The sequence below is a fragment of the Diprion similis genome, chromosome 6 (assembly GCF_021155765.1).
Source record: "Diprion similis isolate iyDipSimi1 chromosome 6, iyDipSimi1.1, whole genome shotgun sequence".
Classification (NCBI taxonomy): domain Eukaryota; kingdom Metazoa; phylum Arthropoda; class Insecta; order Hymenoptera; family Diprionidae; genus Diprion; species Diprion similis.
The window spans coordinates 18718884-18728766 of record NC_060110.1 but is presented as its reverse complement, the minus strand read 5'-3'; the positions used below and the strand labels follow the sequence as shown (position 1 = coordinate 18728766).

Below are 9883 nucleotides of genomic sequence, written 5' to 3'. Positions count from 1 at the left end.
ACACAAAATTGAAGTAATGAGCAAACTCAGGACCAATGTTGCGTTCCATTTAGATACTATGTAGAGTTTGTGAAGTGAGGCTGCAAAATAGTAGGTTAAATATGGTGATTTGCGCCCAATCACACGCCACCTTAACTACCATTGCCAGTGTAATCTAAAGTAGTACATTACACTAAGAAGTAGTGTAACAAAATACTGAATCTAATTTGCATATTTCATGAACGTAATGATTTAGAATACACTATCGAGATTTGGTGTATGAATTTTGAATATTAATTGCATAAAATAGTGTCGTTGCGGCAGGGTTTTAGTGAAATAAATGTGCTAGGCGAATATGTGTGTTTTTATCCGAGTGAAGTTGTATTATAATACTACATTATTACTACTTATAATATGCATTGCGAGTCGTAAATTGGCATCCTGTAAATTAAAACTTATCACAACTAAGCATTGTTGTTTTATAGGATCAGTCCTCATCCTACCAAAATAAAATCTTTCTCACGATTGTGTTTCATTATTAGACATTTGTAAAATAACTGCGAATATTTTTACATGCAACACTTTTTATCTCAATATTATACTACTTTTCAGTTGCAATAGAACTAGCTTGATCGGTCGTGTGTCAATTAGTAAAAATCTACAGTATTCAATGACCTGCTGTTTGTGAAGCAAACTTAAATTTTGTTTATTCATAGTACACATATAGCCAATACATTTTTGTGGATAATTAGTGTTGCCGAAATTAATAAAAAAGAAAAGACTTATTAAGTCCTAAATCAGTAAAGCTCAGAGGATATAGTATACATTAATTGTGTGTAAATGCATACATTCATTGCCCCATTAAAATGAACAAGATCGTCACAGAATTTCGTAACTCATCAATTTTTGAGCTCTCTATTGCTGTTATTTCACACCTATTCCAAAGTATTCTTGCAATTTTCTTATACTTGAAAACTTCTTTAATAGAAAAGTGACTGCTTCCTTAAAAAAAATTCTTCAACCATTTTCCACTTATCAACGTTTATTCTCTACATCTAACTTGCACATAATACTACGACGAAACAAATTCTGGGTACACAGATACTACTGTAATCTAATTTCACAGAAACAATGACGCTGGTTTTAATAATTTGTTAAAATATAATAATATCTAGATTATATCGTGATGTTTCTCTGCAATTATTATTCTGAAATTGTCAACTCTTTGAGTAACTTTAGTTATTGTGTTTATTTTGTACAGCTTTTACTGCCAATGTAATATCTCTTGTATTATTTGGTGGGTGGAGTTAGGCTTGCAGAACTGTGACTACATAAACAAGCCTGAAATTCTCGCATTTCAGTTGACTGCATTTAAGTTTAAAAAAAAAAAAAAATCTAGTAATAGTAGTAATGATAATATCAACAGTTGTGCTAGTATAATGTTGGTCGGCAGTCGCTCTACTTGGTACAATGGATCCATTACATTTGTACTATGCGACCCAAGCTTCAAGCAAAGCTACTGGTGGCCTGTGTATTTGAAGAGTGTTTGGGGAAAGAAGAAAACAAGGGATTTAAAGAAAAAATATAGAAAAAAAACTTTAAAAAAACGTGATTCAATGTGTTTATAATAAGCTGTATTTATTTGCAACCAATATTCAATTATTGAGAATATATTAATGAATTGTTACTAAAAACATACACGAACTTTTTTTGAGCTCAGCTGAACTTATTTGATTTTCAATTTGTACAGGATTACCAAATCTTCATGGTTAATGAATTGAAAGAAAAAAAAACTACAATTAAAATTTATCAACAAGTTAACTAAGTTTCAAAATGCCCATTAAATGTGAAACATTGGCAAAACAGCTTGACAATTAAAAATCTTTCAAACACTGTCTATGATGTATTTTTTAAGATATTCTGTACAAGGTAGACATTACTGCGTGTTTTAAGTGTTAACTGTGGTCACCAAACCTTTTTACTCACTATTAATTATCTTATATGAGTTGATATCATGAATGTAATACAAGTAGTAACTAGTAAAGTAATCAGATTAGTTTGAGTAACATAAATAACTATGGCATAATAATATATTGCGTTGCTTACGTTAGTTACAAGCTTTTGTGATTGAGTGATCAAATAATGTGTTCGAAAGTTGAAAAGAAAATTACAATTCAAAGAATGTATTGTAGGAAACAAAAAACGCTCAGTCTAATAATACATATTTTTAGGCATTTTGAGCGAGGTCCACTATGTATTTTATTTTTATATCACGTGCAGTCTTTGTTCCCAGTTACACATGTGATAAAAAATGAAAAGAAACGAATGCAAGATAGGTTGGTGATCATATTTAATCATTTATGTGATGATATGTCTGCTTTGAACTTACTAAAGATATGATTTCTTCGATGGTTCTAAACCATTTTTTTTTCAATACCTGTTACTTGAGTTAACGAATCACTAATATTATACTATAGTATACATAACAATAAAAATCTTTTTTGTATAATTGCTATGTACAAAATATATAAAAAAAAAAAGTAAAATAAAATTGAGTAATTAAAAGAATACTTTTTGTTCAGCTTTATGGTAGAGTTGGCTGCAAATAAGTACAGTATTTCGCTCATCTCACAGTCTTTTGTTCAACTAGAAGTACTGTATGCTGCACTCTGCATTCACAGTTAACAATTTATGCAAATAATTATGAGTAATCAGCTGAACTGTAACAGATAATAGAAAGCTCTTTGCCATGCTTGGTATTCATTTGAGAACAAAAAAACGAATGCTTTATTAAAAGCATTGTTTGAGTCTTATCTGAAATGTACTCAATAACGATTGCACAATTTACAATTTAGAGCAAAGTGTATGATATTCTGATTTTTTCAATGCCTTAAATTATTCGAACATTTGGTAAACTGTTGTTTGAGAGAATCTTGCTAGTAATTAAGATACCTCAGAGAAATAAGATGTCAAATTTTATCAGTAATGCGATCTCAGCAATACACGTATGGTCGGGCGATTTCTCGAACACTTGTTGTGAATAAAATAGAAGTCTTTATACTCTGTTGAAGATAGTGGCGGCGATTAGCTTCTATATTATTTAACCAAAATATTCATCAGCGTCTATGATCCAATCTATCAAAAGGAATAGGTAAAAATTGACGAACATCTTCTCTCCTGAATCACGCACTATTCATATTTTGACAGCTTGACTATCGGTTGTCAGCTGCTCGTGGAAATTCCCGTGCTGGTGTGTGTGCGTAAGGGCTTCAGAGTCAGGCTAGCATTGTCATTTGTCAGAGGTTGTGTCAGGAGAAGACAGAGGTTGACTTGCAGATCAAAATTATAGTTTTTTTAATTTATTTTGCTAAAATGTGCAATCAGGAGCCCGACATAGTGGCAACATTAGGATTGCTCTCCCATTTAAACAACGAGGAGCTGAAAGAGTTGTTGAACGATGATGACAAGTTCGAGGAGATTGTCAAAGATGTTAAACAGGTTAGGTTTGCGTAATCTTGTTTTGTTGTTAGTCAAAACAGCTCGAAATGCATGTCATAATTAATATAAGGTATTATTTACAGTTCAAGGAGCAAGATACTGAAAAGGAGATGCTTTTGGCTAGCAATAGGTCCATGGCAGAGTTCAACCTTTCCAATAAACCGAAATTAGAAGATGGCAAACAAGCAATAAGGGAACTCAGCGAGAAGGGAAGCAAACTCTGTACGAGTGTTATGGAAAAGCTAGATCAGCTGAGTAAGTCAAGTCTTTGACACCGAGAATTCTTCTTTTACTGTTTCTCCTGTCGTTTTAGAAGTTGCATCATAGAAGCATTAATTTGTAACATCAGCTCCGGGCGTTGAATGATGAAGAACAATTTTTAATCACCAAATTTGATTAAAGGAAGAAACCAGCAGTGTATTTTAAGAGTTATATATTCCACTGCATTGTTCTTGCATCTACTTCAGGAGTAGTCTCCAATCAATTTCAATTATTGGTTTTCATAGGCATCAAATTTAACTTTTGCAGAAGAACAGTCGGGCACGATGACTGTTGACACAGCTTTGGCCCTGCTTCAAGCATCTGCAGCGGAGATCGAAGAAGAGTCAGAGGTAAATACGGTTGGTTATCTGGAGAGCATTTCACAAATATAATTATTAGCGAGTTATGTAACAGTAGTGAGTGATATACCGATCAATCGTTTTCTTTTTCTCTGTTTTCAGAAAATACAAGGAAAGTTTATGAATGAAGAAATGGAGGTGGATGAATTTTTGGAGCAATTTTTGACGCGCCGCAAGTTGATGCACTTGCGAAAAGTGAAAGTTGATAAAATGAAGGAGTTGATGCTGAAGCCTCGTCCTTCATCCTCTGGAATCTTAGGGTATCCTACCTCTGGCAACTTTCCAGGGATGGGACCTTCTGTTCCATATCCTACAGGTGTCATAGGAATGCCCATGCCAGTTCCGCCCGTATATCGACCCTATTAATTTACTGCCAGGTATAATTAACTCTTAATTATTCTTCACGAAAAGAAAAATCTTAATCCAAATTGCTGGTGAATTATCAATAAACAAATATTCATAGGTGCAGTACTGTTGTAATATAGTAAAATTTTATACTAGCTTCTGCAAATTGAGTGCTTCGTTTTTTTATGTTTATTATTGTACAGAAAACTTGTGGCATCTCATTTTGAACTAATCAAATTCCATTTATTTAAGTATATGGCACTCCTGATGTCATTTAAATGATCAGTTCTAAATAACTTATCATTTTCTGGAATTACAAAAGCAGGCGGTAAACGTAATATATTCTAATAACGATGAACAAAAACCATATGCTTTGCTCAGAAACTGAAATTCTAGCAACTTACAGTAAATTGCACTACACAGTTTAATAATCCCGAAGTATTCTATAACGATTGAAGTATTTCTGAAGGATTCAAGAATCTGTTCACTGTTTTGGAATAAATGAAATTTGCGAAGTTTAATGATATTTTTATGTAAAGTTTCAGATAGTTGAAAAATCTAGGAGCTTTGACGCCTAGATCATAAACGTGAGATTCATACTTACGTCAATATTATTTGAGTACTCATAGACTTATAGGGAAGCAATTTCAAGGTAGAGTACGATGAACAAAGAATTGATCCTTGAGTTTTACAATAATTGTTGACTCAGACTATAAATACATACTAACAACTGACAAGACCAAACTAATGTTATAAAGTTTTACCAGCTATATTTATGAATTTTGGCTCACTTAGAGTTGTTGCAATTTACTTGGTTGGTTTTTTGTTATTTATTTCTTCCAACTTTTCTAGTTATTAATGGTACCCTATGCATATATTCCTTAAATTCCTATATTTCCTTTAAATGAAAAGTAACTTCTCCATTTACTTTGAGCAATTTTATTTTACGCGATGTAATGCTAACTAAGAAGCACAGTGGAATATTTAACAGTGTATTTTATATAGATGATCATTTATTATTATTCCATATGTTAAATTGTTTTTAACATTCATAAGAGATCAAATTAATAAAAAAACATATTGAAAAATGTAGGTATGTTCTAATGAATGAAATGTTGAAAACAAATCAGATATTTGAATAAAGTATTTTTTATTTGAACAGCAGCGTAAACACTATAAATAATTTTCTACTATGTACAATACTCAGTAACAGCTGACAATTGATCTGATCTGAAGCTGAAAATGCATTTTTTGCCGTTCAGATATTGGGAGGGCGATTTGTATTACCATTGATTCCTGATGACGAAGAAGCATGTGTATCGTTTGTATCACGGCTGACTCGGTTTACATCATAACTTGTGCTATCCCGATAAGTATAGACAGATGCAAAGGTAAACAGAACTAGAAGAATAATCGGCATGCCAATTGCGGTCTGTTGCGATCGTAGAAGTTCGTCCTCTTTCTCCCTTTGCAAACGCTTACTGTTTTCTCTTCGTTCAGAAGTTTGAGTAAATAATTCACCATAATGTGCCTTAGCCCATTCATCAAAGTTGTATATCGGAGTGCGACCGTCGGAACTGACAATTTTGCTCCTGTTCAACCTAGACTTGTAAAACCGAGTTTGGGCATCTTCTTTTTTCACCTCTTCTGGATCTCTGTCTTCCATGCGTCTGGAGCCAGAAACAGGTCTGATTCCACGGTCATACATTTTTCGCGATTTGTAACTTCCCAATATTTCATATGCGTCTGTGATTTTGCGAAACTTGTGTTTTGCTTCCTCGCTTTTATTTTTGTCTGGATGGTAAATCATGGTTAATTTGTAGTAAGCACTCTTGATGTCATTTTGCGTAGCCTTTGGAGACAGGCCTAATGAATCGTAATGATTTTTAAACGATAATGAACTAGTGCTGAATTGAAGTTTGCCTGTTAATAAGTTTATGCAAACTCTCGGATAACCCATCGATGACATTGTTGGCATTTATTTATACTGACTAATAAATTATGTAATATATTTCTAAGCCGAAGGCTCGATAATATAAACCAGGTCTCGATGTGGCTTCAAGCTCTGATTATATTGCTTCTTCGTATGGATAGTGTCCGAATATGTCATAATTTCAAATAAGTTGTCCGAATCTTTTCGGAAAATTGATCCAAAGTTGCAGTTCGGGATTCCGACATATGGACCAATGAGGCACTCGTTAGCAGCCGTCAAAAATTTAACGTTTGGTTATTGCCTGTACTATTTCCAAGACTACTAAAGACAGGTTAAACGACGAATGGTCACGACACCGATGGTCAATGTCATGTTAGAGGAGTGCTACCATGAGACTGGAGGCGTAGATCGACTATCAGGCACCAATCGCATTGCAGGAGACAGCGGCAGTTACCAATGGGAATACGGGATTTCTTATGTGGAGATTAGAAATCCCCGTTTTTTTTCTCTCTATTAGATTTTTGGTTAAGCAGTCTGTACGTCGAAATCCTAAAGAAATGTGATAAACTCTCATGAAATTGATGCGTCCTACGAAAGAACATAAGAATATGATCCTAACGAGATCTTACTTTGCTTTTCGTCTAGATCAGGTGTTTTGTCAGGTGATTCGAATGTTAAATATGTCTCCACGAAGTATGTTCAAATCAAAGTGCTGCGTTGCAGATTTTCTCCGGGAGAGGCGCTCGAGAAGCGTTGCGGCAAGGACGTTGCGTGTGATATGCATGGTAAGCATGCTACTGCGCGGTAATAAATATAACGCTATTCAGTTGTGTCAAAAATCGGGCTAATTGTTCCATACCGTCCCTGAATATGGGCTTCCTGTATGGTATACTTATAAAAAGTCAAATATCGACGGTACTACCGACCCACAAAATAACACTTCTACAGTTTTACCGGTTCTCGATTTTTTCGCAATTTCAGCTATGATTTCAGCTACACTAAATTAACAGAAAAATCAAAGTCCAATTGAATTTTCATGTTGAAATAATGAATTTATGAATGAGATAAGTGTGATTGTAAGTATTCGTTCATTTGACGTAACAATACGGCGAATAAAAATAGATTGCAAGATCATTGCGTGGTTTTTTGCATGGATTGTGGTTAATATAGTTTTTGCGCATAATGTGATAAGTATACGAATAAGGATTATATCCACCGATACACATAAATCATTTTCTTATAAATTTTCCAAAAATATCGACATATTCATAGATTACTTCAAGTAATACTTGACATATTTTGGGTGACAATATCAACATTGAACGGTGTAAAATAATCGAAATTCAATCTAAAATGCGAAAACTTCATCGCCGCTAACAATTCCAACACTTGATTTCTGCCTAATGTCTTGATCAGGACACATGGACGAAATGGCGCTGGATTCGAATGTTTGCCGTTGCATTTGTAAAATTAGAATCGTTCAATGTTGAGAAAAAAAATCGATCTACATTTAGAATGAAAAGATACAAAGCTTTGGGTACACGTAGTAAAACTTCCTATCATTAGTGAGTGTCGCATGCGTTTGAGCTACGGGTTTCTTCTTCACATTCTTTTTTCATGTGGCATGGTGTTCACAATCGTTATAGAAATTTCCGATTTATTAGATCATTATATAAGCTCATTCGGAATTCTAAGGTAGTTTATTTTTCGAGTAAATGATTTCTTTTCTTCCTCATCAAGTTTATTACAAAATTATTATTATTTTGGAGGCAAGATATATCTAACGCTTTCTGCTCAATATTTGTAAACTGTCAACCAATACTCGAATCGTTTTGAAATCACTAAAATAATAAATAATTCTTCTTCTGTATTACAAAACAACTATTAGCACTTGAGACCGCTTCGAAGAATAATAATTTGCATCGTGATAGATCAGATTTATATAAAGATTGTTCGCGCTCGAACCACGCGGACCGCTGATGCCTCACGACGTTGAGATTACTCGGCCGCAAGGTCGCGCGCTGAGCGAGAGCTGAATCTAGCGGGCGCGCGCGCAGCCCCGGTTTCACGCGCGCGCGCGCGCTTCACTTAGAATCGAGCGCTCGAGTAGGTAGGACGTACACCTAAATTCCTCTCTTCTGCCGCGGGGGCGTTTATCGTGTTCTTCCCGCGCTCGGTCGCGTGTCGAGTTCTTTCCATATCGCGTAGATTTAAAGATCGCGTTGTTAGGTTAGTTATAGAACAGGTCCACCCTTTCCCATTTCCCCCTTAAGAATGAGCTGCATTGAAACACATGCAATTTCCCAGAGCTGCATTGAAACACATGCATTTCCCCGGAGCTGCATTGAAACACATGCATTTCCCCGGAGCTGCATTGAAACACATGCAATTTCCCTGAGCTGCATTGAAACACATGCTTTTATGAGACCCTTCCCATTTCCCCCTTAAGAAGGAGTTGCATTGAAGCACATGCCTTGAAGTTGTATTGAAATACACGCATTTAAGTTGTGTTTATTTGGCAGTACATAAGATTATCGAATGAACAGTCAACTAAGACTAAGTTGTCTAAAGGTGAACGCGCCAAACACATTGTACCATGTAACCTGTTGAACTGATATTTTAAATAAATACAGGACTTGCTTTGGCTTTTCCCTCTAAACCGTGAGGGTTTTTATGCCGAAGCAAGCGCTCTCTGATCTCTCGCGAAATTGTGGACTTTATTCATTTACCCTCTCACTCACTCCTCTCATCCGGATTAGCTTTAGAACCGAACTCTACACAAGTCGCAAACAAAGATGCTGCTGCCGATTGTCTTCCAGAATATAAGTTCCCGTAATGACGTTTTTCTGAAATATCAATTTGAACGTTGATTTTACGGGTGTCCTGGCAACAAAATCAAAGCAACAAGGGCTATGTTAATCTTTGAGCGTGATTTTTCATATTGAGTTATTCGACTTTAACCGCGCTGTTTGCGCGTGGACTTGATGCACTTTGGTTCTGAGGACAGTGTGAGTTTTATCGTGAACGTTGGCACGTAGGCTTCGTATTTTTATATGCGGCTGAAGTTAGTAACGTTAACGTAATGACACATGAGGAGAAATAATTATTATTGAGCAATTTGCGGATAATTTTCAAGAAGTTGGCCTTTCATAATTAGTGTATGTTTTGTTTGTAATGGCTTACTAAATTTCGGCAAGTCATAAATATGCAAATTAGTCATTTTTCGTGAACAAGCATCGTTACTAACACAACGTTACTAACTTCATCCTTGTACTTTTATGAGGTTGATGTTTGGAACGTTAATGTAACAGTAGATGATTAGGAAAAATCGCAATTTTCCAATTCACGGATGGGATGGAATTTATTGGACCATAGTAAAGTAAAATGAATCTCATATTCTAGAAATTCCAAATCTTGAAGGTCATCATCATGAAGTTGAAAATTAATGATGTTGTTTCAATATTTCGTGAAACTAACAGCCTACTACCCTTATTCACGATTGAGGACT

At 35.0% G+C, this 9883-nt stretch overlaps 2 protein-coding genes across 3 annotated transcripts; one reads left to right on the top strand and one right to left on the bottom strand.

Moving 5' to 3' along the window:
• Nucleotides 1-3248: 3248 nt before the first annotated feature.
• On the top strand, nt 3249-5252 carry LOC124407701 (vacuolar protein sorting-associated protein 37B). Of its 2 annotated transcripts, none has more exons than XM_046884118.1 (4): nt 3249-3477; nt 3561-3732; nt 4006-4088; nt 4200-5252. In XM_046884118.1, exons 1-4 carry the CDS (start codon nt 3352-3354, stop codon nt 4461-4463), a joined length of 645 nt encoding a protein of 214 aa, XP_046740074.1. In that variant the 5' UTR covers nt 3249-3351; the 3' UTR covers nt 4464-5252. The 2 variants fall into 2 exon arrangements, with proteins under 2 accessions (XP_046740074.1, XP_046740075.1); XM_046884119.1 differs by having other exon boundaries at nt 3290-3477; nt 3548-3732.
• A 321-nt stretch (nt 5253-5573) lies between these two features.
• LOC124407700 (dnaJ homolog subfamily C member 30, mitochondrial-like) lies at nt 5574-6721 on the bottom strand. The gene has a single exon (XM_046884117.1). The coding sequence runs from the start codon at nt 6418-6420 to the stop codon at nt 5701-5703; it is 720 nt and encodes a 239-aa protein (XP_046740073.1). The 5' UTR covers nt 6421-6721; the 3' UTR covers nt 5574-5700.
• Nucleotides 6722-9883: the final 3162 nt, after the last annotated feature.

Bases quoted from the DNA above. Each gene is read 5' to 3' on its own strand.
- LOC124407701 (XM_046884118.1), top strand. From the start codon at position 3,352: ATGTGCAATCAGGAGCCCGACATAGTGGCAACATTAGGATTGCTCTCC. The intron at 3,478-3,560 runs GTTAGGTTTGCG...TATTATTTACAG, and splicing joins TTGTCAAAGATGTTAAACAG to TTCAAGGAGCAAGATACTGA. The intron at 3,733-4,005 runs GTAAGTCAAGTC...TAACTTTTGCAG, and splicing joins GGAAAAGCTAGATCAGCTGA to AAGAACAGTCGGGCACGATG.
- LOC124407700 (XM_046884117.1), bottom strand. From the start codon at position 6,420: ATGCCAACAATGTCATCGATGGGTTATCCGAGAGTTTGCATAAACTTA.